At 42.3% G+C, this 26457-nt stretch overlaps 1 protein-coding gene across 1 annotated transcript in view; it reads left to right on the top strand.

Annotated features, from left to right (window-relative positions):
- SPAG6 (sperm associated antigen 6) overlaps positions 1 to 14774 on the top strand; it is a 34185-nt gene extending 19411 nt beyond the window's left edge. Inside the window, exons 5-11 of the mRNA XM_088533984.1 lie at positions 2543 to 2748; positions 3671 to 3844; positions 6027 to 6179; positions 8594 to 8785; positions 9955 to 10071; positions 12266 to 12411; positions 14625 to 14774. Of these exons, the coding sequence (XP_088390110.1) occupies positions 2543 to 2748; positions 3671 to 3844; positions 6027 to 6179; positions 8594 to 8785; positions 9955 to 10071; positions 12266 to 12411; positions 14625 to 14691 (1055 nt within the window). The 3' untranslated portion in view covers positions 14692 to 14774. The remainder of the gene's footprint in view (positions 1 to 2542; positions 2749 to 3670; positions 3845 to 6026; positions 6180 to 8593; positions 8786 to 9954; positions 10072 to 12265; positions 12412 to 14624) is intronic.
- Positions 14775 to 26457: the final 11683 nt, after the last annotated feature.

Genomic DNA, 26457 nt, shown 5'->3' with positions numbered 1-26457 from the left:
AGTCTTTTTTTTTTTTTTTTTGGTGACTGGTTCCATCTTATTTGCTTTGAATAATATATTAAAAAAATATACTGGAACATATGTATTTTCTCCTTTAGCTCTTTCTCAGACTGCATTTTTTCCCATTTTTATCTGTATTCTGTATCTGAATAGCAAAGTTTGAATTCTTTGGCATATAATTAGAATTAAAGACATTCTGCCAAGTGGAAAGGTTAATTGAGTCTGAGTCTCCTTTTGAGAAAAAAAAATGCAATTATCATAGAATCATTAATTCTTAGAATCATAGTTTTGGGCTGAATTTGCAGTAGTGATGGGATGGGAATATACGTACTTCTTTGTCCCTCCCTTAGTTTTCCTGTTTTTCTGTCAGTCCACTTACTGCTCATCTTTTTTTGGGCACATGGTCCAAGCCTGTACATGGTAAGTTAACAGTCATGAATTTTATAAACATCACTGGAAGAACAAACATTTAATTAAACATGACCGACAGTAACCGTCAGCACTTATATGGTATCAGTGATTTAAATTGAATCCGATTTACTCTGCCTTTTAAAAACAGTTTGTATGGATATTTTTACATGCCTGCGCAAAGCTGTGACCTTCAGGTGTTGCTCTTTCTCTTGCCACTTGCCCTTCGTGATGATAAAGAATCGGAGAGACTTGTTCTGCTGGTGCAACCCTGCACCTCCTGGCCATATTTTCCTGATACTCACATCTCCCTGCAGGCTGGAGGCAATTGCAGTGCTTGCACTGAAGCTGCTCATGAGCGCAGTCCATAATGGGGTACTCTCATGGACTATCTGTTATTATAAGTTTTCATCCTTTAGTGGATCTTTGGTTATTAGATCGTTGTGTATTTCTCCTAGTCAGTGTACAGCATACATTTTTGAAGAGATCAAGAGATCAAGCATGTTTCTTTTCTTTTTTTTTTTTTTCTAATGGAAAATTATGTTGCTCTTTTTCTTTTTGAGATATCTGAGATATGTTTAGACATTTGAGATATTTTATTGAGATATTTGCAGATCTGTTTTCAGGTAAATTTTCTTACAAATTTGTAAAATTGAGGGTACAGGTTATTGTTGAATTCCTATGATTTGTGTGTGTTTGGAGGTGCACACTCTACATTTTCAGCCAAGTAGTTTTTTTTGAAAAGTGAACCTTGAAGGGCTAATCTTCTATTAGTTTATGAAAAAAATCCTTCATTATTTATTAGGGATTTGTAAATTAATATTTATATTTTGCCTAAAATATGTCATTTAAAGTAACATACAGTGTAAATATTTGAGACATTACATGTATTGCAGTGTGTGGCTGCAATTCACTAATTGAAAAAAGGTCTGCTCAGGAACTTTATTTGGATATTAACAGCCTAATGATGACATGACATACAGGTTTCATGAAAAACTGTATTAGTCTATGTATATTTAATGAAGTACGATCTATTTTTCTTAGTATGAAAATCTCTTTATTGATGAACTATAAATCAAAAGCTAAGTTAGAGACTTAAAATACAATAGCCATATGTTGCCATGGTATTGTAAGTCAAGATAAATGTTGAAGATAATAATGGATATGCATAATATGGTGTAGCAAAACTGTATGAAGAACCTAATAGAGTATTGAATCTTACATGATTTTTATTACTTTGAACCACTATTTTAAAATAGTGGAGATTGGATATAGTATGAATTTTGCTTGTGGTATCTGGTAATTTCTTTCTTTTTTTTTATTTTTCTTTTTTTGGGTCTGTGATTAATGCTGCATATAATGAAGAGAGCTAATGAATTTCTAATAGTGTAATTTTTGCCCATGTCAGCTCATCATATGTTCAGGTCTTTTGGCTTCATTTAGTTAAGGTACAGATAGTTAAGGATATTGTACTAATCTCGAACATATAATATCCCACTGATGATATTTCTAATTTGTCTCCGTCTGCATGATAACGTTTTCATATCGTTAAAGTATGAATTCTTCTGTCCTTTCCCTTATATGTTATCAAAACCTAGTTTTGGTCAGCAAGCTCCATTTTTCCAATCTTTTATGCAAGAAAAATCTTTTATGTGTGTTTTCTGAATTTCTGTTTTTGGCATTTGATCTATGCTAATATCTGCTTATCATTTAAAGAGGGTAAAATGCTCTCTAATTAGGTGGTTGGTAAAATTTTGGTACTTTGGCTTTTCTGTTGTTGTTAGCCGTGCATAAAATGCTTTCCTATTGATCAGCGTAGAATAGCCAGGGTTTAAACAGCTGACATCTGCTTACTTTAAAAAAAGAAAAAGAAAACAGAATAACAAACCATTTCAGCCTAATCTACCTCAAATGTGTGCATGTAAATGGGGGTCCATCTATTGACCTGCATTCTTTTCAGTTGTGGATTGGTCCACACGGTTTATGAAACCAGGAGGGCTGATTTGAAATGCAGATGTCGAGACAGTGAACTACACCCTCCCCTTTTTCCTTTGCTGTATCTGTCAGGGTGAAAAATGGCTTGCACAAGGGTCAGTCACCCATACTCACTTAATTACTTTCCTTGGACCTACAGAACTGTCACAAGCTGTGGTGGATGCGGGAGCTGTTCCTCTTTTAGTGCTCTGTATCCAGGAGCCAGAAATTGCTTTGAAAAGGATTGCGGCTTCAACTCTCAGTGATATTTCAAAGCATTCTCCAGAGTTAGCACAGACAGTAGTGGATGCAGGAGCTATCGCTCACTTAGCTCAGATGATCCTGAACCCTGATGCTAAACTGAAGGTACATTTCAAAATTATTATTATTTTTATCTCAGTTATGCCAGGCATTACTTGCTACTGAACCAAAGGCACTGCTCTGCGTATTTATTTAGAAAGCTCTTGTTTCAGACATTATAAAAATGTAACTACATGGTTAGTGACAAAGAGGATTCTGAACATGTTAATGGTTAGCTGTTGGATAAAACTGCTGCTCTGTAAAGAGCAACTAAACTAATCTTTAAAGTGTTTAGAATTTATTTATTTATTTATTAAGAATTATATAGTGCCAGGTGAATATTTTGGTCTTATGCATAAAAACGCATCCTCTAATATTATCTAACATATTTGAAATAAATGCATTTTGCACAATCCAGTTACAAGAATGGGTTTTACACACTTCAGATTATACAATAAAATGGTTAATACTAAATGTGTTGCTATGTCTTAGAATGTACCATCTGATAGTCTGTGTTGAAGATTTTATCACTAGTTTAACTGACAAAAAATTGTTTAATATATTTTTTCCTGTCTAACAGAAACAGAGGACAACATAAAAAATGCCACTTCTAAAAAGTAGATAAAAATCTTTAATATAAGGTCTGTTGGATAAAATTCATGCTATGCACCTTAGCGTAATTTCAGTAGATTTCTCTAAATTCTTTTAAATTATAGTTTTAAATGCTGTGTGTGTACATATATATATATATTATATAGCAAGCTTGAATGGGATAAAACAAAGGAGAAACTTTTATTCAGGAACCAGCGAATGTTCTATGCCATTATATTCGTGCATGAATTGACTCAGTGAATTGTAAAATAGCTGTAATTGTTTTCCCTATCCTGCTTTGTTTTCCTTGATGCAATAGCTTCTTGTGTGCAGGAGGAGTGTGTGTGTTGCAGGCTGTTTGTACGTTGTTCATTTTATAACAATTTTTATTTACTAGCGTCAGGTGCTGTCAGCTCTAAGCCAAATAGCAAAGCATTCAGTGGATCTCGCGGAGCTGGTGGTTGAAGCAGAAATTTTCCCAGTTGTGCTCACATGCCTGAAGGACTCAGATGAATATGTCAAGAAAAATGGTGCAACTTTAATTAGAGAGATAGCAAAGCATACGCCTGAGGTAAAACCTTGAAAATGCAAATACAAGGTCATATCATTAGATTTTATGCTTTAAATAAAACACAGGATTATTCTGTCATTTGTTTTTTGAAAGCGAGGGCAAATAGCTGTTTGGTTTATTTATTGGAAAAATGTGGAAATGCTTGCTGATGTTATGAGATGAGTATTGAATATAAACTGTGTTAAGAAATTGGGAATCTTACAATATATACCTGGATACTTCATTCTATCAGATATCAGTGCAGAAAAGGTGTTTTGAGCTGGCAGTACTGTCAGCCCTAGATATTTAAAAAAATCATGAGCAAAGCCTCATGAAAGTCCTCATACTGACTCACAGGTCACAAGAACATGTTTTAACAATTATCTATGGTGTGTATCTTTTTTAATGTTTTGGGCTGCAGGGATTTTTTTTTTTAATGATGAGAGTCAAAAATTCACTTTATTATTAAACTACTGATAGTTTCTTGCATTAGCTTGACTCCATTATCTGAGTCCCAGTATTTGTATCTTTTTGACAATAAGAGATATGGGAAAGGGGCATGTTTGCCGAAGTGAATATGAAATAAAATGGAAAAACCTAAATTATGTCAGCTATATAAATCTGTCGGATTGTAGAAGCAATTCAAAGACCCTAAATGAAACGGTGGAATGAAATGCAAACAACATAACGTTGTGGATCACACTAATGCTGAGCACAAAATCACGCTTCTAGCTTAACGAGTGCGAGGGGTTTAAACCTTACGTCTGCGCTGCCGTTTCTTCCGCCTCCACGGGATCTTCCTGGGATCCTCGTGCAAGGGGAGCGGCCGCTCGCGCGGCCCCGGGCTGCCCCCCTGGGCAAGGTCCCGGAGCGATCGTCCCGCTGCAGCGCGAGCCGAGCCCTGCGCCCCTCGCGCGGCTTCGCCGGAGCGCGCACGGCCGCGAGGACACCCCGCTCCTGCGCAGCCGCCGGCCGCGGCCTGCGAGCGTTCCGGCTCGCGGGGCTCTGCTCGGCAGCCACACACGCAGGAAAACTCACGGAGGGGTCAGGAGCTGGGGGAGAGCAAAGGGCGGGCGGTCCCAGCAGCAGGGACTGGCTCTGCGCTGGAGCCCTCTGGTTTGAAGTGCACGGGGCTGCGGGCAGACGTGGGACTTGGCCCTCAGCAGCTGCGGTTGGCAGTGGTGTGAACGGTTCTTCCTAAGTAATAGCTTTAAATTTCATCTGGCTGCCTCATGAATAAAACAATCCTGTTTTAGTGGCTTCGAGGCTGCAGTGGATTTCATGTTCACAGAAGTCAACAGGATTGAAACTCCAAATGGTTAAGCTTTGTGCATTTAGTTCTGTCAAGAATGTGTTTCTTTTGTATTGAAAACTTTGTAAAAAAATACTTGGAAATGATAACAATATGAAATCATGTTAATTTTTATGCATTGTTGTTATTATATGTAGTCTACTACTGCCCCTCAAGTGATGTGAGAAGTGATATCATTTAGAAAAACACATGTAGGATAGCCTTATTTAAAGAGCCACCATCAAAGAATATAGACCTGATTATAATTTATAGCCAGGCTAGGGTTTGACATTCTGGGGGAAGCTTCCTTGCCCATCAAGTATGTTCCCTGGATATCTCTTTTAGGGTGCTCTAACATGGCAAAGGGCACAGTCCCAGCTGGTTTTGAGCAGCTTTGACAGTTGTTCTTGGCTTCACACCTCAGCGGGGGGATCCACAAGGGCTGTTAGGCAGCAGCGGAGGTTATCCAGCGTGCAGGTGCCAGAAAGGGCCTTTCCCTCTGTCCCTCCACAGGTAGCCTCGTGTTGGCACAGAAAATAAGTAGGCAATGGTGTTGAGGAAGACATGGCCCTGTAGGTGTATCTTTAAAGTCATTCATGTATAGACTTTCACTGCATGATTCTTTGGTGGATACTCATGGAGTTGAGAATATGTCATTCCATGCCATTTGTCCTCAGGAATCCGGAATCCTGATTTCCTTGCTGCAAAGTCGATCACAAACAGTGTAGCAAAGCAGTTTCATTGCTGGGAACTTCATGGTGCACTCGGTGCCCAGCAATGAGTGTGATGCATCAATCTCGTTCCAGCTTTATTTTGTAAATCAGGGCTGATACAGTTAAAGACTCCTGTAATGTAGTGCTTTATGCCTGTAGATACTTCACACTATCTAATCTCCTTCATTTATCTTTTCAGCTTTCACAGCTTATAGTAAATGCAGGTGGAGTTGCTGCTATAATTGATTGTATTGGCAGCTGCAGAGGGGCTGTCAGGCTGCCTGGCATCATGATGCTTGGCTACGTAGCAGCTCATTCGGAGAATCTGTCAATGGCAGTGATCATCTCCAAGGTTAGCTCTTACTTTGTCTTCTTCCTATAATTCTTCAGTGTATTCTCAGAAAAAGACACAAATTCACACGGGCAGAGCAAGTATTTGGAGACAGAATTATGCACATTCTGTTGATAAATGCACTTTTTAATAATGTCGTCACTTACCATGTCTGAAAGTATGTCACACCTGATCAAACTGGGTCCTTACGAAGTTAAACCTTCGTAAGATGTTATGGTGGGTTAGTTCGTGAACATCCATTCACAAAGGGATGAATCCTCGGCCTAGAAAAAATAAATCAGTGAATTTCTATGATCTGTTTTCTTATAAAATGTTTAATTTTGGCTAAATCAAAATCAATTTTGAAAGAAGAATTTTTAATGGCACATTTTTATTGCCTTAGCATGACTTTGCTCACGCTGCTAGAATATCCTTGCAACAGAAGTACTCAGACTTGTAAAGATTTGTAAATATTGGTTTCTCAAACGTATCATAGTTTGATCCAGTCGTGCAAGTGATAGAAGCTTTCAAATGATTTTAGCTTGGTGCTATACATTTTCACATCTAAATAAATTTGCTAGGCAATAATATGGAAAGGTGGGAATTTGTAATACCTGAAATAGGTGAAATGAGTGCCTGGCATAATATTCTGGTATGAATAATGCTGACTACAAAATGCCAGGAGAAAGGAAGTAATTTCACTGGGCATTGTTGGCCCACTTTTACACTGTGTCAGGCTTTTTAAATTTGCTGTCTGAATGGAAACAATGAAACAATAAAAACTGAGGAACAGAAATGTTGTCTAATAGGAATGCAAGGTAAAAATTAGAAATCACTATGACTTAACATTAATAATTATGCACAAAGGGCAGAAATTATCAAAAATCCTTCCCCCTTCTGCATTTGAAAAGCTGGGGAACGACACTTCTGTCTCATTCCAGTCTGGAGGTCCCTTTTCCTTGGAGGAGCCTGTGTCTGTTCGCTGACAATAGATAGGGATGCCTAGAGCAAATGTGCTTTCGCTGTTAAATGCCTCAAATTACATGGAATGAATATAGGATTAAGTTGATACAATGGCACCTAACTGACAAAAAGTGAAAAATACTAATGGTTGCACCTAGAACTGAAAGGAAGTGCAGTGAGAGATTTGTAGGCCTGCATGTAAACTCTCATGAATTTCATATTTCATATCAAGATTGTTATAAATGCCTCCGCCTCTCCAAACAGATCCAAATTGCAGTTTTTAAAATTTTTGTTCCAGATGGAGCCAAGCTTTGTGGGGTGGGCTGTAATGCCGAGGGCATGTCTTCCTGCCCTGGGCCCATTTGAAAGGAACGCGCTTTGACGTAACCAGGTGCAGTCACGCATCTGAGAGGCTAAGCTTTAAAGACATAGTTAATTTGGAGTAGAGATGTACTGTATCCTGAAAGGATGAACTGGGGAAACTGTTTGGGGGAGGGAGTCAAAATGAACCCCCCACTTCAGTAGTCTTGTGCTGCAGAGCTGTGGCAAAAATGACAGTTCAGTCCTTTGATGTATTAAAGAGTGGATGATGAAATATTAATAGAAGAGAGAGGTTAATCTATCGTTAGTACTAGTGATACCACAGTGGGATACTGTGTACCCTTATCTTCCTGTGTTTGAAAATAATCCTGAAAAAAACTGAAGAGGGTGTAGAAAAGACTCAAAAATGATGCAGGGGATGAAAACCGTCTTCTAGTTAGGGTTACTGTACCTAAACTATTGTGAAACGGCTCCTGTTTAAGTACCTTCTGGATGTAAAATACCAGCCATCAATGGCTCTATAGTCCTGTGGAGAAAGGATAAAGACTCTGATGTGGAACCAGCAGAACTTCCGTTACAGATGGAAGAAAGTGAAATATCCCCTGAGGTCTCCCAAACAAGTCTTTCTGAAAGTTATTGGATGAGCCAACATGAGTTGCTGTATTCAAGAAAGGGTTTGTGAGGTGAAATTTAGTGCTGTGGATAATGGCATTAAAAAAGAGTTAGATAATTTAATGATTGAGCCCTTCTGATCTTAGACCTCTTTTATAGCTTCATAAGCACTAGAATTGGTGTATTTTCTGTGTGACAAAGCCAAAACCTTTACTCTCAATACAGCCTGAATTGTGTCATGTATTCCTTCGAACCTTTAACCTTGCTGTGCTGGCTCAAACTGCCTTCTGACTTGGAGTATTGAATTTGTGTTTCAACTGTCTTTCAATCTGTCTTTCAACTGGGTTTGAAAAGACTATTAAAATTCTTGCTGGTCATGATGTTAAAAAAAAAAAGACAGCACTAGCATATGATCTCTTACAGGTTGTTCTAGAGGAAGAGTGTAAATAGAGAAACATTTTCTAAAGATCTGTGTCAGTTTAAAGTTGTCCTTCCCTGATCTGGATTTGTGAAGGTTGTGTTTCTGATGAATACTACAGGGAATACCACCACTGTGTGCTTGTTTGATAGAAGAAAATGAAGATCATATTAAGGCAGCAGCTGCTTGGGCCTTGGGCCAGATTGGCAGGCACACTCCTGAGCATGCACGTGCCGTGGCAGTAGCAAACGTGTTACCCACCCTGCTTTCCATGTATATGGACACACGCAGTTCAGAAGATCTTCAAGTGAAAGCAAGTATATTCACCATATCTGCAATATGCAGTATTTGTTGTAAGCAACAGGTATAAGTTCTTGTAAAGTGCTGAATGGTATGCATTTTTACTGATGCTTGCGGAGACAAATTTCCTGGGTGGGGAGGGCCTGAGAGGTTTGGGACCATTTATTAGGCCTGGCTGGTCCTAATGTGTGTGCATATTGCCAAATCATATGACACAGCCATAGCTGCATAGTCCCTCAGTTCCTTCTTCTGTCAGTTTATGTCAGACCTGCTTTCTCCCAGAAATGCTGTAGTTTCTTGTAATTGTCCATTTTTTAAGTATTTTCCTTTTGAGGAAGTATAGTCTTTTGTACAAAGTGTTGCACTGCTTGCAAAATTGTTCACAGTATTGTAATAAAACAGTAACAAAAAATCAAGGCCCTGTTCTTGGAAGCTTGGAACAACTCACATCTAGGGCTTTCCTAGCACAAAAGTTGGTAGAGTCGGAATTTGTTATTTTTGTGCAGCAGTACACGAACTGATTTAGCAGTGTAATATGACAGGATATGGTTTCCCATTTTGTACTGCTCCCTTTTACATTCCACTGGAGTGCGATAAATTCCAGAGCTGTGAAATAAGAAGGCAACTTTTGCATAGTCATTTTAAGTGGTCACCAAAATATCAAGGCTGGACCTATAATCCCATAGTATCCAGCATCCTGTCCCTTATGCAGAATCTGGGCACCGATACGCAATTCCTTATCTCTCTCCCTCTCCCTCTCTTCCTGGATGGCTGTGCACTGTGCTGCTATCCCAGACCTGCAGGCTCTCCTAATAAGCCCCTTCTAAAATATGGTATTTTAAACTGTGGTTTGATTTAGATCTCTTATTATATTACAGCACTTCAATTTACATAAAGGGCCTGCTTCTGCTTCCATTGTAGTAAAAGGAAAATTGCCATTCTTTGACTGTAGATAACATAATAAGTCTACGATGCACTGTAGGTTTTGAGGTTTAATAAATCTAAGTAGAAAATTGATTCTTTGTTAAGTAACCTGATGGATATCATAGTTTTTGTTCAGAAATTGCTCTTTGAGAATTCTGATCAATTTGCTTTTCTGATCAGACTTTAGTGATATGTAATGTGAATTCTCATTGTTTTGTTGATGTCTTACCAGCAAAATTTTATTTTGCATATCAATAGACTAAAAAAGCCTTAAAGAACATCCTGCAGAAATGCACATATCTTCCAGCACTGGAACCTTTGCTGCATGATGCTCCTCCCAATATTCTGAAGCATATTGTTGGGCAATTCAGCAAGGTAAGAATGAGCTCTGCTTGGTAGGTAACAGGTTAATTGTTTTCCATTTAGCAAAGCAGTTAACACCATTCCAAACACCAAGTATCCCTAAAGGTGGTTGTTCTCTCAGGATCCCCAAGCATTCCTTTCAGAAGTAGCTTGGACCATCCTGCTCTTTTGTCTGAAACAACAAGATACTTTTAATTTGGAACTTATCATAATTCGTTTTGGCCAGAGGAAAAACAGTTGTTTATAAGCAAGGTAGGTTTTTTCTTCCTCCTTGCTTCTGGGATTGAGTAGAATACTAAGCCTCATGCAAGTATTTTTGCTGAGCCAATGTGTCATATAAATCCAAGTCACATCTGTTTTAGACCAAGTACAAGTGGTCTGTACAGGAGTGACTTAAGTCAGGTATTTTACAGTGATGTAAGGCAAAGGTTTTCCCATTTCTGTCCTTAATAATTTTCAGTTCCAATAATGAAGGAAGTGCAGGAATATCGATTCTTTTCTTATCCCTCTCAAATCTGAAATTGTTTATTATTAGCCAAATTGCCTATTTGGGTGCAGCATGCAGAAAGTGATACACTTTAACCAAGATAATTCAAATTATGAAAAGAATTGCTGACTAATCAGGAGATTTCTGGTGTCTGCTATGTTTACCAGCTGCTGGGAATCCTGCTCAGCTATAGACCTTTCTTTTCTGACATACTGTATGGCACAATCTACCAGCATGGGAAGTGAGGCTGTCCTGGTAATGTGTTCTTCCTGGAAATGGCTGCATGAAACGCTCCGATTACCACGGATCTGAAAGCAATACTGTTTATATTCCTGACTAAATTGCTGCAGTTTGGTCTGTCTGCTTCTCTTGCTGAGCCTGAACAAAGCGATTTGTTCAGAACCCAGAGCGTTCTGCTCCTGTGTGCTGACTGGGAGCATCCATGAGTTGAGCACTGAGTAACTGGAAGGGCCGGGTGCTGCCGCTGCTGGTGCCTCCTTGGCAGCTCCTGCCATGGGAGGTGTGTGGAAACAGCTGTTTTTCCAGGTCCCAGCACGGAAAGGCCCTCATGTGGCGCGTGCCTCATGGAGAGGGCTCCGCACGCCCCTGGGTTTCTTTACCTGCTGCTCAATTTTGTGCAGCCTGGAGGTGCCAGGGAAATTAAGACTGTTGGCTGATACCCATGACAGGACAGTTGTCCTTCCCTTCATCCATCCTTTTAGGCAGTCCAGTCCACCCTGAAGGCTGTTTCACCCATAGACCCAGTCAAATTTATGACTTAATTTGTCCACCCAGTCTGAACGCTTACAGAGTGTTTTTGCCTACGCAGCACATAACTCTCAGAGTTGGTTTTAAACCCATCTACGTTTTTTGTTCTAGACACAGCTGATATCTTGCATTATCTCTTTTATGCGATCGCAGCCCGTGGGCCTGCGGACTCCGTGTTGTCATCGCGCCGGCCCGGCCCACCCCCGCCTCCTCCCGTGTCCTCCGGACACAACGGCGCGTTGGCGTCGCGCCGGGAGCGCCGCGCGCATTGTCTGGTCGCTTCTGCTTCTCATCCCCCTTGGCTGCACAAACTTCTCGGGTCTGCTCCGGGTGTGCGGATGTGTGTGTTTGCAGAAGGCTTCCATGGCTACACAGTGTGCTGTGTGATTTTAATATCTAGGAATTTAATAGTAGCATGTAATGCCTCAAGGCTGCATTGTTCACTTGCAAGAATTCTCAGTATTGTTTTCATGCAATAATCTATACTAGATCATTATGATGATATAAAATTCTGCTCCACAATTAAACTGTGGGAATTGACATAAAAGACCTGAATAACTTGGTTTAAGTGGAACAGATGCTGTTGTTATTCCATGTTCATATTGTGTTTTTATTATCTATTTAATCTCTGCAATCATATTCTCTTTGTAAAAATGATTTAAGAAATATTATTTACATAAATATAAATATTCAATTCAATATTTTAATATGTGTTATGTATTAAAGTGTATGTTAAATTATGTTAAAACAATAAAGGGCTGGTTTATGTTTTCTTTTTTTTTCTGCCCAACTGCATGTGAAAATATAATAGTCATTACAGAAGTTGCACCTACGATGTGTTTCATTTTATCTGTCCTCTGAATTGAAAACAAATAAACAATATTTGAGTCTAGTAGCACAAAGATTCCTTTTAAAAAATCATGTTTTTATGATGTATTTCTTTGTGTATAGGTGCTGCCCCATGACAGCAAAGCGCGGCGTCTCTTTGTGACGACCGGTGGTCTTAAAAAGGTTCAAGAGATTAAAGCGGAGCCTGGGTCACTTCTTCAGGAGTACATCAATGCCATTAACAACTGCTATCCAGAGGAAATAGTGAGGTATGGAAAGTCTAAACGGCTCATGTTTACAGCATTGTTAGATGTTCTTCACAGGAGCATCAGAAAGCAAGCAATTAATGTACAAGATTAACTCTTTATGTGAATTTTGCTTTTATTAAGCAGTGTAACCTTTGGTTAGCTGCCCCTTTAGTAACTGCAGCACTAACCACAAAAGTTAGATATGTACTTTTGAACACTTTCTGCTTTTTAATTGTCTTGGGATCAAATTTCTTTGTCTCTAAACAAAGCCCTATATCAGGCTCTTGCAGGGAGCCTGGAAGGGAAGCCAGTCCCGTTCTGTTCAGACAGACCATGGGGCTTCAGCACAACCTTGCTCATAACTGTGAAGGTTTGGGGGAAGGTTACCCTTTCACAGTTGCTTATCTGTGGGCTTCCCAGGCCACAAAATACAGGTGCTCATGGATCTTTGGTTGCATCCTTGACCTCCCTAAAGAGCCGATACAAATAGCGCATTTGGAGGCTCTTCCTGAGCAGAGCATCCAGGGGCTCTGCTGTGCGGTTGCTCTGCCCCAGCTGCCCTTCCTCCCCCTGCCCCCAGCCTCATCATGAGGCTTAAGTGTTATATAAAAGGACCATACACCAGCTGTCTGCACCAAGGTGAACTTTGCCCTTAATGAATACAGAAGCACTATTAAATAGCTTACAGTCAAAATGTCACCATCCTAAATTGTAATAATGAGAGAAATGTCCTTCTGGATTCTAGATACCCATTTACCAGTCCTTACTTCCATCAACACCTCAGAAGCATGTTGTACTCTTGCACTCCCTCTACAGGCTCTGAAATTCTGCATTATCATTTTTAATTGTAGCAGGAGTTCTTTAGCTAATAGTAGCCACGAACTCAGTCATGCAAAATGAAGCCCTATTTGTCTCCATAAAAATAAGTCAGTCAAAGCTGTTGAACGGACAAAAGCAAAATCATAAAGAAACTTTATTCTGCAGCTGCAAATAGGGATACTTCAGAGGGAAAAGGGACATTTGCTTACACTTTTCTGGATATAATTAATGTTTATCTGTGGTACAGATGCTTTTTTTTTTTTCTGTAAACAAAACAAAGTTACTCAAATAGGTTGTGATGTAATAAAAAAAAAGACCCCTTCAAGCATCTCCTGTGTGTGGTAGAATGATGTTGGTTCCGCTCCCTGAGGCAAAGCTGCTGTAATAAACTCCAGCTCTGGATTTGTCCTGGAGAACTGTTGTTTCAGACTCTTAGCAGACTCAGGATAATAACAATGCATTGAAAAGTTAGCTTTACAACCAACTAGTAGTAGTTTTAAAAAGAAATACATTATGCAGAAACCATAATCCTCCAGAAAATGAAAATCACCAAGAAGAAAGGGTCTTCCTTAATGTGAAAACATCAGGGATTTCTGTTTAAATACGTTTTAGGCATGCATTGTGTGGAAGTGTTTCTCTTTATAGTTAAAGCTTCCAGCATTCAGAGATGACAACTTACATGCCTGCAAAAGCAGGACTATAGTGTGATGTATATTTTTAGAATAAAACAGCAATAAATTTCAGGTACTCTGTTTAACCTGGAAAACAAAAACTAAATACAGCTTTGCTGACATTGGTGTGTTGGAAGCCCACAGCTGGTCCATTTGGAAACCCAGCTGGGTGGCAGCCAGTCAGTAATGGCACCATAGGGCTCTGCCCTAGAGAAAATCTATTGCAAATCTCCACAGTGAGCTAGCATTAGAGAAAGAAGGTGATTGTAGTAGAATTTTGTTCCAGAATCAATGTTACTTGCATTGATATGAGCTTCATGTTTGTGCTGTGTGCCTGTATTTCATGGGCAGTGCGAGAATACTCTCCCCCGGCAGCCTATGGCTCCACATTCATGCATGTGTTCAGGCTGTTATGTTAAAGGCCATAGTTTCTCAAGAACTTAACATCAACATTTCCCAATAAAGACAATGCTGTTAGTTGCTTAGGCTATCCAAAAACTATCCAGATATCTACATGCCCTAAAGGAAGCTAAGCATTTTTTGAAATCTTGACTTTTATCTATAAATAATAACATAAGGTGAAAAGCAGATTTTAAGCACTGCTGGGGAGTAAGTACAGAATTCCTTGACCAATGTTTAATGCTTGGATTTTTTTTTCTAATCAATACAAATATAAATAGAGTTTCATTACTTAGCACAGGACACGTTTTGTAGTCTAATGCCCAAAAAACATTTCTCTTTCAGGTATTATTCGCCTGGATATTCCGAGATTCTTCTGGAAAGGGTGGAAAGTTATCAACCAGTTTTATAAACTTTGATTTTTTTATTAGAGCTGTATTTCACATTTATGCTTTTATGACCACAATTCAAATATAACTGTTAAAACTCTTCCTAGATTGTGAAATCTCATTCTACTGTGTGATCCACTGAAAGACCTCAGCACTTCCAGAAAGATATACTTTGTTCTTTATAAAGTTATTATAATTTCTTACTCCTTTTTGTTTTCTTCTAACATCGCTACCAATTACTACAGTATGTATCTGGAATTTCAGGCGGGGGCGATGGTTTATCACAGTAACTTTGTAGAATCAAGTCATTTCATTCTCCTTCTACAAGAAATGTTTGTGATTATCTCATTCAAATTTTAGCCTTCTCAATACTTTATCCATTTTCTCCTTTTGCCTTTGTGTATTGATCAGAGCTTCCCCACCTTGGTGAGGGGAAAAAGTGCTTTTTCTAACTGTGAAATTCATTCCGTCCTGAGATATCTCCTACCACTGTCTTTCAGAAAGTGGTTTGATTTTGCATTTCCAAACATGTGCATAACTACAAAATAAAAAAGCAATGAGATCTGATTGTGACAAAAAGAACATATTCTGCATGAGACATTGGTGTTAAGGATAAGACATCTGCACAAGTCCTCATCATTAAGGCAGGATTCACTGTGGAGGGATGGAGCAATGTGTGGTTGGGTGTATATATCTCTGTCCCTCTTGGAAGGGAAAGGGTGAACCCGGGGCTTCCAGGGGCACCACGGCAGGACCCTGCGGGATGCTGCCCCACTTGGCTCAGTGGGGCTCAGGAAGAGGCAAGAATTGCTCAGCTGCAGGGACACTGTTAGCAAACTTTTAAACAGAGAGTAAAGCTGAAGATACTTGACTCCCACTGATTTGTGTGTTGAGACTAAGGTTGTCCTGTTCTCTTCAAGAAGAGGAATTGCTGCAGAACTGAGTTCAAACCCATCTGGAACTCGGACAGTTTTGAACTTGCAGACCACACATACCTGGAGCGTATTGGAGGTACTAACTCTTGCTTCTCTGTAGGATATTCTGGGAATACTTTTGTCCTGTTGTATAATGTGAAAAGACTTCTACATTCTACTTATTCCTCTGATGTACCATAGTAGGAGAGAGCAACATATACCTTACTAGTATTCATTAATATGATATTGTCACCTACTTTTTTTTTGTTGTTGTTCTTCTAACCATTTTTATCTTCTTAATATGTGACTTTTTTTTTCCTCCAAAGAGTAATAAACAAGGTTTTTGGAATGGGATGCTGAAATATGGCTACCACAGTGGGAAGATGATATTTGAAAACCTCTACAGGAAAGAAATTTGTCTTACTTTCTTAAATGTATTAAATGAGCAAGGTTATAAAACAGTCTCTTCTATTACTTGTAAAACAGGAGCAAAGACTTACAGCAGTTGGAAATGATTTAGAGTGGGTTTTCTCTGCCAAATTCTAAATTACTATTTTCTTTTATTCTTGTCAGCATCTTCAACAGTTTACAAAAGCCTTGATGGGCTATCTTGTGCTAAGGCTTAATTCCCCAGGGGCCTGAGCTCCTGCTGTGAGGTCCTTGGTGCTCTCAGCTGCTGTGCAGGAGGAGCAGGGGATGCAGCATGTCTGGCTGTGTGGAGTCCTAACTGCAGTGGGGACTGTTGGTGTCATGAATGCTGCTATAGAAACCATTTCTGCTGGGTTCTTCCCTTAGCCCACACCAGAATGAACTCTTGGAACTAACTTGAACCAAATGTTTTCCCTTTTGGCTTTCATATTCCGATGCTATTAATGCTAGGGCACTAGTGGAAGAACACTTTTCACTAGGCTTGATGCCCAATGAATTTTTGCACAGGCATTATGCATACGTAAAAATGAAATCCTACCCATTTCTAATGGAGACTGTAATGCAAGGACTTCCCGAGAATTTGACAGGAGCTGAAGCCTTTATTTCCCCTAGGAGAGCAGAAATGCTGTCCAGGGCTGGGGCAGTTGTGGTGCAGAGGGGAGGCAGGGTAGGGCACGTAGCTGTGCGCTCACAGCTGCCCCGTGTGCTCGGGGGCTGCACACACACGTCGCTAACGTGCACGTTTTGTGTGGAGGGAGCCAAGAGGCTGCAGGCCCCGGCGGATGCGCTCCCGCTGTGCCAAACTGCGCTACCCTGTGAGGATTCCACAGGGTTAAGTATCAGTGCCTAAACAGTCTGTTCACAGTCTTTTCAACCTCTTTCTGACTCCCAACAAAGGCAATGATTGCACCAGGCAAATCTTCAAAGTGATCTGATTGTGCAGCATGCCCTCTAAACCAGACCTAGCATAAATATGTCTTTATAGCCATTATGCAGTTTATTCCTAGGCCAACGGAAGCGTTTGGCCTCCTGTCACAGGGCCCTCTCCAGGAGGGAGCACATCCCATCGGTGACGTGCCAGGCCCTCTCACCCACGCTCAGAGACCCCCGGGCTGCTGCGGGGCATCACGCAGGCCCTGGGGCTGGAGCGTCCCCGGAGCCTGCGCAGGGCAGTGCGGGTCTGCGCCGGCCTCAGCAGCAGCTTGAGCATGGATTCGTATTTAGACTTGCACTGCTAGGGCCAGCGTTACTTTTTCCTCTGTAGTGTTTCACTAGGTCTGATGCAGAGTGTTCCTATCTCATCCCTTGTTTGGCTTAAGCCATCGTCTAAAACTAGATTAATGTCTGTAATTGCTACTTTGGCAAGCTGCAGCTATGTGTCGTTTGTCTCAATTTCATAGAATAAAATATAGATTTGCATTTTAATTCATTGTGTAAATGCTGTTTTCATGCTATTTTGTGGCTGCGGTACTAGGGATAATGAAGAACAGACTCATTTTGGAGCTGAGCCTGATACCTTTGGATGTCTGTCTCACCTTACCACCCAACAGTGCCTGCATTTCTCCCTCTTAGCTGAAGGATGGGGAAGAGTTTCAAGTTAGAGTTCTTCTCACAGAGTAGGCACACAAACTAAAAGTAAACCAGCACTTTGGCCTTGAGAGCAGAAGTAGATTTAAGCAGAAAGATCATTTTATCAGTTCCTTTGACTCTAGCATGGAGGCTTTTGCATTCAAGGCTTTGCAGATCCTCTCTGAGGGCCCCAAGACATGATTTTTGTCTATGTTACTTCATATGCTGTTATATCTACAGGTGTAAGCTAGGGCCTTGAAGGAACAAGCGAATTCATAATTTTTCCCTTCAGCGGATGAATTAAATGGCGTACAAAAGCTCCCTTCTTTATCAGACCCACCAGAACCTAAGAGCTTCTACCTAGAGGAAATTCAAGAAGTTCAATGGTCACATGTATGATCTGGTCTGCGTTTCCAGGGATTTACCAAGAGATTGCTTTATCTTACCTGAAGCAATCAATATGCCAGAGATCTTCATTTTAAGAAACAAACAAAATGTAGAAGCAAGTGAATGGAAATGATGAAGGAGGAAATGAATCTCACAAAGCAAAGCATGAAGTTACTGTCATTAGGAGGTGGATGGGGTGCTGGCAGATCCCCACTGTTCCTGATTTGGTCTAGAGGGGTTGAATTCCACAGACAGGGAGGATTAATTAGAGCCCTCTGGTTTTTGAGCGCAGAGAGGTGGCTGCCTGCAGTCCCATCACGCCTCTACCTGTCCGAAGGGCTGCTTGGGGTTGCGTATCTCACTTGCTTCAGTTTTAGATCTCACTGTGTGGACAGGGTAGCAAGGAAGTATGGACTAGCCCTAGACTGTAAAGCCAGTCACTTGCACTGACATAAGATTCCCTTTATGGGCTTGGATGACGATTTCATCACTGTATATATTCTCTTCTTAGCTGTGAGTTATCTGTTATACTCCTCTATTAACTTACAGACGTGCTGGAGGGCTTAATTCAGGTGAGAGAGACAGATACAGCAGGTTTTCACTTCTTTATAACTAATACCATGTTCAGAAATGAAAATTATTCAAGAACTTTCAAATTGTACCTAAGAAATCTTTGAGAAGCTGATTTTCATAATTTGAATTGAACTAAAAAGGCTGTGGATTGTGTGAGTTTTCTCATCTGATAAAATTTGAAGGAATCCAAGAGAAAGAGGAAATTACAATGTCTCTCATGACTGTACTAAAACTATTGATGTCATTTTTCTCTAATGCTTAATATTGATGCTACTATGCTATATTCTGCAGTCAACGCTATAATTTAGCTAGTGAAAATACTAATTATGTTATTACCGTTGTACCATAGTTCAAGATATTGCATAAAAGATTGAATTAGAAATACATATAAGCAGTACTAAAGCATATTTTAGTGATGAGAATGCTTTTCATACCAAGAAAGCTATTACTGAACTGTGCCATCCTTCACAGGGAGCTGCTCTCACTTGGGTGAATCATGGTCCTTAGTGGTCTGTGTTCTCTTCCACACAGAGGTCTGATCACGAGGTAGCTGGGTGCTTCCTGAAGAGTTGAGCACCATCAAATTTGCTGTCTGTAGTAGAAACTAGTTGTGTTCAGTGTTGGAAACTAGCAGGCTGTAGGCAGGAACTATGGGGAGGTACCAAAGTCGCCAACAGATTTCCACAAAGATTTTGGCAGCTTTTTTCTTCCTTGATAAGAAATACATTTGTGACTAATTCCTATCTCCAGTTTGAGTTGAGTCATAGGTACTCAGTTTAACTTTGGCCATTCCTTTCATCATAAAAATGTGCAGGGGAGATACCCTGTTAGATTTCTTACTTTAAATCTAAGTTCTTGATTATTTCTGCATCAAAATCAGTGGCAAAACTCTTCCTAACCTTGTGGCAAGATTTGTGCCCTTTGTTCCCAAAGAAGCTTTATCTTCAGTCATCCAGACTTGTGATGTGTTTCATTGCTATTGTCATATTTTCTGATCATTGTCATCATATGTCTGATGTTTTCTATGCATGCTAAAGCAATTGTCAGCCTGGAAGGTTGGATTTTTACCAAGATTGAGCCTTTGTTGCCCAACAGTGCTATAATTATGTTTTAGTCTATTGAAAAAAAGGCAATGTATATGTCTCGTGGAATTATGTTTATGAGAAGACTGAAGCTTCATTTATTTGCAATATCATTAGAGCTCTGAGACAGGTTTATAGCCTTGTACATGGTGTTGGTTTAGACAGAGTATTTATTTGGTCACACCCAGCCAAAGGTTTCCTTACTAAATTAAAATAAATGCTGGTTAGTTCAATGAATTACAAAGATATATAGCATAATTTCTCAAGTCGCAGAAAATGAGCCCCAACACTGGAAATCAGTAGAGGATCAAAAATGATGTATGTACTAGGTTTAATATAAACAAAGAGGGAAGATAGTTTACTGAGGTAAGTTCATTTCTTATGATTCAAGTCATGTATAAAATTGGGAAAGAACAGCTCCTATTTGTAATCTGCTCTGACATTTGTATAACCCCTCCCCATAAATGTGTATATGTATATATATGTATGTATACACACACACACACACACAGATGTCCTTACAAGCATGGTCAGTTGAGACCATAATATATTCTAGCCTTACTTTCACAAGACTTTCCCCTGTAAAGCATCTTTACTGCTTTTTGGCTTTGGGAGAGCAGGTCATTCCACATCTTCTGCCCATTAATACCAGTTTTATGGTACTAATTTCCATGAGGGTCTGCCAAATCCCACCTGATTCCCACTGTGGTGAGAATCAGGCCTTGGATCAATGTCACCTCACCAGGAACAGTCCTGCTTCTTGCTGGGAACAAAACAGAAGTGATGAAATGACTTTTTTTTTCCTCCAGCAAAAAAATGGGAGGATAAATTTCCAGTTTTAGATGGGAGGACAGTAGGAAATATTTTCAAAACTTTGAGAGACTGGCTTGAGCTCTGCATCACCCGCTCTGCAGAGGATGAGTCAGAAAGGGCACTTGGAAGAACTGGCGACACACTGGTGGTGCAGCAGTTACCTGCTTTGGGAAGTGAGTACGTGGGGAGCTGCATGTTTCTGTCTCAGTGGTGAGTAATGTCTCCTTTTGGAGTGGTCGTCTAGAGCTCTGGGGGGCTTGTCATCATGTCTGCTGCTGCCGTGGGGCCAGGCACTTGCGCCTGGTCTGTGGTGGTGGTGGTGCTGCTGCTCATGCCAGCGTGACGCTGCCTCGTGATTCCTACACACAGCCTTGCTCCCTGGGAACGGCAAGGAGAATAACTTCACCAAGTCTGTCAGCTGTGTGGCAGTATGAAACTGTCCTCTGTTCAGTCACTCCAGAGCAAATCCTACCCTAGCTTCTCCGTGAGGACTGCAAGGGCTTGGGGCACACCAGAACATGGGGCAGCTTCCAGGAGAGCAGGAAGAGGGCAGGGCCTGTGCTCATGGCCGTGGAGATGGAGCTGGCACCAGGCTGGCCTTACCTGCAGGGCTGGCTCCCCATCGCTGCCCAGCCAACACGTCAGGCTGCGGGAGCTGTGGGTCCCATCCAGCCACGGTGCCACTGCTTGGGCGAGATGTGGGGAGGCCCTCCTGCTGCTGCCGGCATCGCAGGGGGCAGAGGGAGGCTTCATTAGTGCTTTGAAGCTGAAAGCTGCCATATGAGTGCTGAGTGTTATTACTGTTTACTGAGCTGATCAATGCGTGGCTGACCTTAATTCATTTTCTTGTGGTAATTCTCTGGGTTAAAGTGGAGAAAACGAAGCATTTTGATGACAGTGTTTTAAGAAATTGCTATTTCAGAAGTTATGGCTGTGCCTGTGATGCATGTCCCCATCTGACAGCAAGGGTGCGAAACTTGGCTTTCATTCTGAGGTGTGGAGCTGCAGTTTGGATCATTTCCTTATTTTTCCATCTTTTTTTTTTTTCCCCCAGGCATGACCTACTAGTCACAAAATCTGCTAAAATTTTGCCACTGACTCCAATGATCATGAGGTCATGCACTGCGATCTTAGGCCTAAAGAAAAGCCAACTACCACAATTCTTTTTCTTTAGAACCTGATTTTGTGTTCATGCTAGTATAGCTGTCCAATTGATTATTTGTTAAATTTGCTGTTTCACTTATAATGGACTATTGCTTGAGCAGCTGTATTAAAATATTTTAACTACTCTGACCTAAGCAGCAGTTTTTAAGAGATTAAAAAACCTAAAGATGAAAGATGAAAAAGTCCAGTAGTGTCCTTTTTTTTTTCATGTGTTTATTTTTTAAACTGATTTTGAAACTGCTTCACAGGTAATTTAGGTTCATCTGCATAATGCAGGAGAGAGAGGACTGAATGCTGGTTTGCTGGTTTACTGCAGCTTGTTTTGTGACTGCCTGAGAAAAATGAGTCTTTTACCCTCTTGAACATCATCTGGAGTTATAACAAAATGTGTTCTCAGCTGGATTCCTTCTATGTGAAATGAAACAGAGCTGCATCTGTACACACCTAAAAAGGACATATAACTACAAAAGATATTGAAAAGCTGTATTTTGCTGGCTCCCTGGAGAATTTTCTGTAATCTTAATGAAAATTATTTGAATCTTGAAGGATGGATATGCCTCTCCCTTCCCCCAACCTCAGCAGTCTAAAGGACCAGACCTGGAGTTCTTTTTATGTATTGCCAAGTCACTTGAGAAGATGCTAGTGTGAAAAAGCCTAGCAATAGCTAGTGAAGGAACTAAAAAATAATAATATATTTTTCAAAAGACTGTAAAAAGTAATTTGAGAAAAATCAGTAGCAGAATAGTATTTAAAAAAGAAGCTAATTAAACTTCAGTTGAATTTTCAATCCAATCTGTTGCAGATGCATGAAATGTGGTGCTAGTGTGTTTGAGTCCTGGGGTGACAGTGCAGAAAAGTGAAATGAACACATGAAAGCGAGCGCCGAGCGGTGCTGCAGACGGGCTGTACCGCTTGTACGAGAACCTCCAACCCTCACACAGGTCAAAGCTTCTGTCAACCCGTGGCGGATGCCCACCGAAGGAGAGGTGCCTGGGCCGGGGTACACCGTGTCAGGAGGCAGCGGCACAGTTCCCATTCGCACTCCCACCCGGGGCCATAGGGGCATGACCAAACTCTGCAAGAGGACAGAAGTGTGAGGAAACCGGGAGCCTTGCAGCATGGAGACTGGAAGCAATATTTTAAAGCTTGATATAAATTCTTTCCTATTTAACTGCTATCGACTACTGTAGATTGGCCAACCATGTGAAGGAACAAAACAGTGGAGGCATTTGATCTTACTGTAAAATGCAGTAGAAACCCTCCTCACTAGAAGAGCGTTTTTCTTCAGTTCTAAAAGCACTTAGGCCTTAACTGTCTTATGTTGCCATATTGTTGAGCCCTGAGGGGGCAAAATAGGAAATGATAACGAAATGCAACGTTTCCAAACTGAGGAGCAGACACGCTTGGGATGAGCCACACAGCGTAGCTTGATCAGCTGTTGTGTAAAATCTCAAAGAGAATCTCTAGCAGTGAAAGGCTTCAAGAGGAGAGGAAGCTGTTCTGGGCCCCACGGTGTCCTGTGCATAGGAAACGCGGCACGTGGGGGCCTGCCGCGTTGCTTGTGGTTTGTGTCCCAGGACAGGATTCGCGAGCAAAGGCAGCTCCACTTATCCAGCAAGAAAGGGTGCTCTTGTGCAAAATTTGTTCATTGCTTCAAATAAACAGAATTTGTTCCCTGCTCCAGTTTATCAGACAACTTCATCACGATCCATCTGTGCACGTATTTTAACGACTGCTTTGTTTCAGAGCTGTTTCAAAGTGACGTACGCTACTGCCTTCCTCCTCTTCCCTCCTCTCCCCGTCCCTCTCGGTTAACGCTCCTGCTGGCGCGGGCCGCGCGCGAGGAGGTGCGTCCGCCGGTGGGCACGGCTTTCACCAGCCTTCCCTTGTAGCGGGGCGGCCCCCGGCAGAGGCATCGCGGCCGTCGCACGTTGCCCCCAGATGCCGCCGGGGCGATGCTGATGGATGGCTGTGTGGGTGGTGGTGAAGGCCTGGGGGAGGGGGCCGGCAGGCGGCTCCTCTAAGTGGTAGCAGAAGTGTCTCCTTGGGCTGGGCTCACCGCTCCTCCCCTGGCGCACAGAGCCCAGGAGATCCCAGATCTGGGCCTGGGCAAGGGGGAGATAAAGCAGGAAGGGCTTAAAGTACAAACTGAACAGAAAAAAGAAAAAAAAGGAAGTGGGAGCAGCTCGGAAAGATGGAGAATTTTCCCCCTTCACCTACCACTGCAGAAGCTAAGCTGTGGAGGGATGAGAGGCTGCCACGGAGCGCACTAGCTGCTAAACCTCTTTGCTTCCTGCATTGCAGACCTCCCCCTTCCCGGTGTCCCGTTCCTGCCCACCCGCCTGCCCTGTGCAGTGGGCGGCAGAGCCTTCCCACACCGCGCGCAGCGGCGCAGGCCGTCGGCCGCGCAGGAGCGCTTTGCTCCTGGTGTTTCCGATGGCGACCTTCCGCAAGGAGCGCGGTGTGGTCGTTATGGTTGGAGGTGGTCTCTGCTTTGGAACCGAAGCAGGCTGCTTCGGGCTCCCAGCGGGGTGGCTGTGGAGCCAGCCGGCTGAGCCACCAGCTTCTGCCAGCCATGGCTCCAACGGCAGGTGGTGGAAATGGAGAGGCAGGAACATCCTCTACCAGCAGGCTGAGGAGGACGAAGGGAAAGCTGAGGGATCTCGGCCATGAAAGGCTGCTTTCCCAGCCCCACAGACGTTCAGGGAAAGGCCAGGCAGTGAAAGCAGAGATTTAATCAGCGGTTTCTCTCTCTTATGTAGACCTTTATTCTTGAAGGGCTGCCAATGGAGAAGGAGGAGGTCAAATGTGTTCTGGACCTTCCTTACTTTACCGTTTTGGTGGCCCTCGAAGTGCCAGGGTCAGCTACCAGGAACACAAGGAGGGAGATGAGCACTACTGGCTTTGGGGACTGAGTTTGCAAGCCTAGGACCCGCCTGGGAATTTGACCCTCAGAGTGAGCACTAGAAATAGAAAGTATTTTGGGTCCATGCATGAAAGTGCATGTAAGAAGCAAAGACATTAGCAACAGCATCAGGGCAGTGGTCCCGCCACCTGCCACGTCTCCCACAGAGGCAGTTGTGGTGCTATTTTCAGAGGGCATGTGAACCCAGCCCCGTCCTGTACCCAACAGCGTCTCCAGCTGTTACGTTGATATGTTGGATTATCTGCCTAATAGAGTGTTTTAGTATCTGCTTATGGATTCATTGCTCACCTGGTCAGTTCTGTGAGGTCCTATTAAGTAATTTCTCATCTGCAAAAGCTTACTACCATGTGCAAACCTGGAGATTTCACTGCATGCTCCTGTCTTCAGTTTCTTACTGAAAATATTGAATGAGCCAGTCCCATCATCTATCCTATAGCCAGGCACTCTTTGACTGCCTGCTCTCCATCCTGAAAACTGAGCAGTAAGTCTTACCTTTTGCTTCCTGCCCTGCCTCCAGTTTTCAATACGTGAGACTCCCTCCTCTCATCCTGCGGCGAGAGTGGGAAGGAGAACCTGACACAAGACAGTCTGTATGAGCAACACTTGCAAAATGCTGAAAACCAGAAGAGAACAGAGACTCTAACCCTACCCTGAAATCATATGGATTAGGATTCAACAGAAGAAGCGTGCACAAAACTGAACAAAATATCAAAAGACAGAATCATTAGTGCAGAGAAATGTAGCAATAAAAAGCTAAGGGACCAACCAGCAAAGGCAGGTGGCAGGTCTTACGTAACACCTGATGAGTGGCAAATGCTACTCTGGAGACTCTGAGGGGCTGAAAGGCCACCGAGCCCCAGCTTGTGCCCACTCGCACACGGGCCAGTTTCCAGGCAAAGCTCCTTGTGCATCTCCACCACCATGGTGAGAAATTCAAACGCTGAAGCAAAATCTAATACTGCTCTGCAGATAAAAGCAGAGGAGGTGTTGGTAAAGGAGGGCAGGTTTCCTCTGGGCTTGAAGCGGCTGCAGAGACAGCTCTGCGCTGCGAGGCGAAGGCACCGCGAACGCTTGGCTTGGGCAGTCCGTCATATCTGTCATCATTACAAGCACGGACAGATGATGATGATCTCTCCATTCTGTTTCTGTTTTTTCTCAGTCTCCAGAGATGCCCATCCAACTGTTCTCACCATAGATTTATTCAGCTAATTTTTCCATTTTCCCTTCCCTTTTTTTTTGCACAGTGTTTCCTACCTCAGGGTCTTCACTTGGTCACCAAACCAGTGGTCTCCTTTCCATACTCAGTGCTGCTTTCTGCCTTCACTGCCTAGGGGCTGCTGACGGTTTTCCAGGGCCCTTTGATGCCTTCCTGCCCGTCTCCTGCATCGATTTCCCACGCCCCTTTCCCCCGAGCGTGCGCGGGGTGCGGGCAGGGGCAGCACCGCGCACGGGCCAGGGGCTCCTTACGCTGGTCGCTCTGCATAAGTACAGGCTGTTTCCAGCGCCGGCTTCTCTCGCCCCGTCCCTCACGCACCCAACGCCGTTGCTTCTGTGGCTCCAACCAGGCTGCTGACAGCGCAGCTCGCTCCGCTGCTGCTGCAAGAGTTTGGAGACAAGTCGCCTTCATAAGGCTGCGCCAGAGAAAGGATTTTGAGATGCTGGTTCCTTGCTAGAGTTTGCTGGGAAGATATGTGCATCATTCGTAAATTCTTCCCATTTTCCAGTTTTGGTAAGCCATGCAACCAAGATGTTTAACTACCTTTATTCAAATGACATGACTGGGCTATAGTGCGTTCATACCCTGTGATGTCACCTCTGTACCCCGAGCCTACACAGCCCGGTGCGGCACAGGCTTCACAAGCAGGCACTCGGTATCGTTTGGAACAGCCCGGCGCTTAGTGCCAAGGTATTTTGTGACATGCACAGGGTTAA

This window comes from Tinamus guttatus, unplaced genomic scaffold (genome assembly GCF_059628265.1).
Source record: "Tinamus guttatus ecotype Peru unplaced genomic scaffold, ASM5962826v1 Tinamus_guttatus_pri_ptg000530l, whole genome shotgun sequence".
NCBI lineage: Eukaryota > Metazoa > Chordata > Aves > Tinamiformes > Tinamidae > Tinamus > Tinamus guttatus.
The sequence above is the reverse complement of the archived record's forward strand: the minus strand, read 5'-3'. Positions and strand labels throughout refer to the sequence as shown.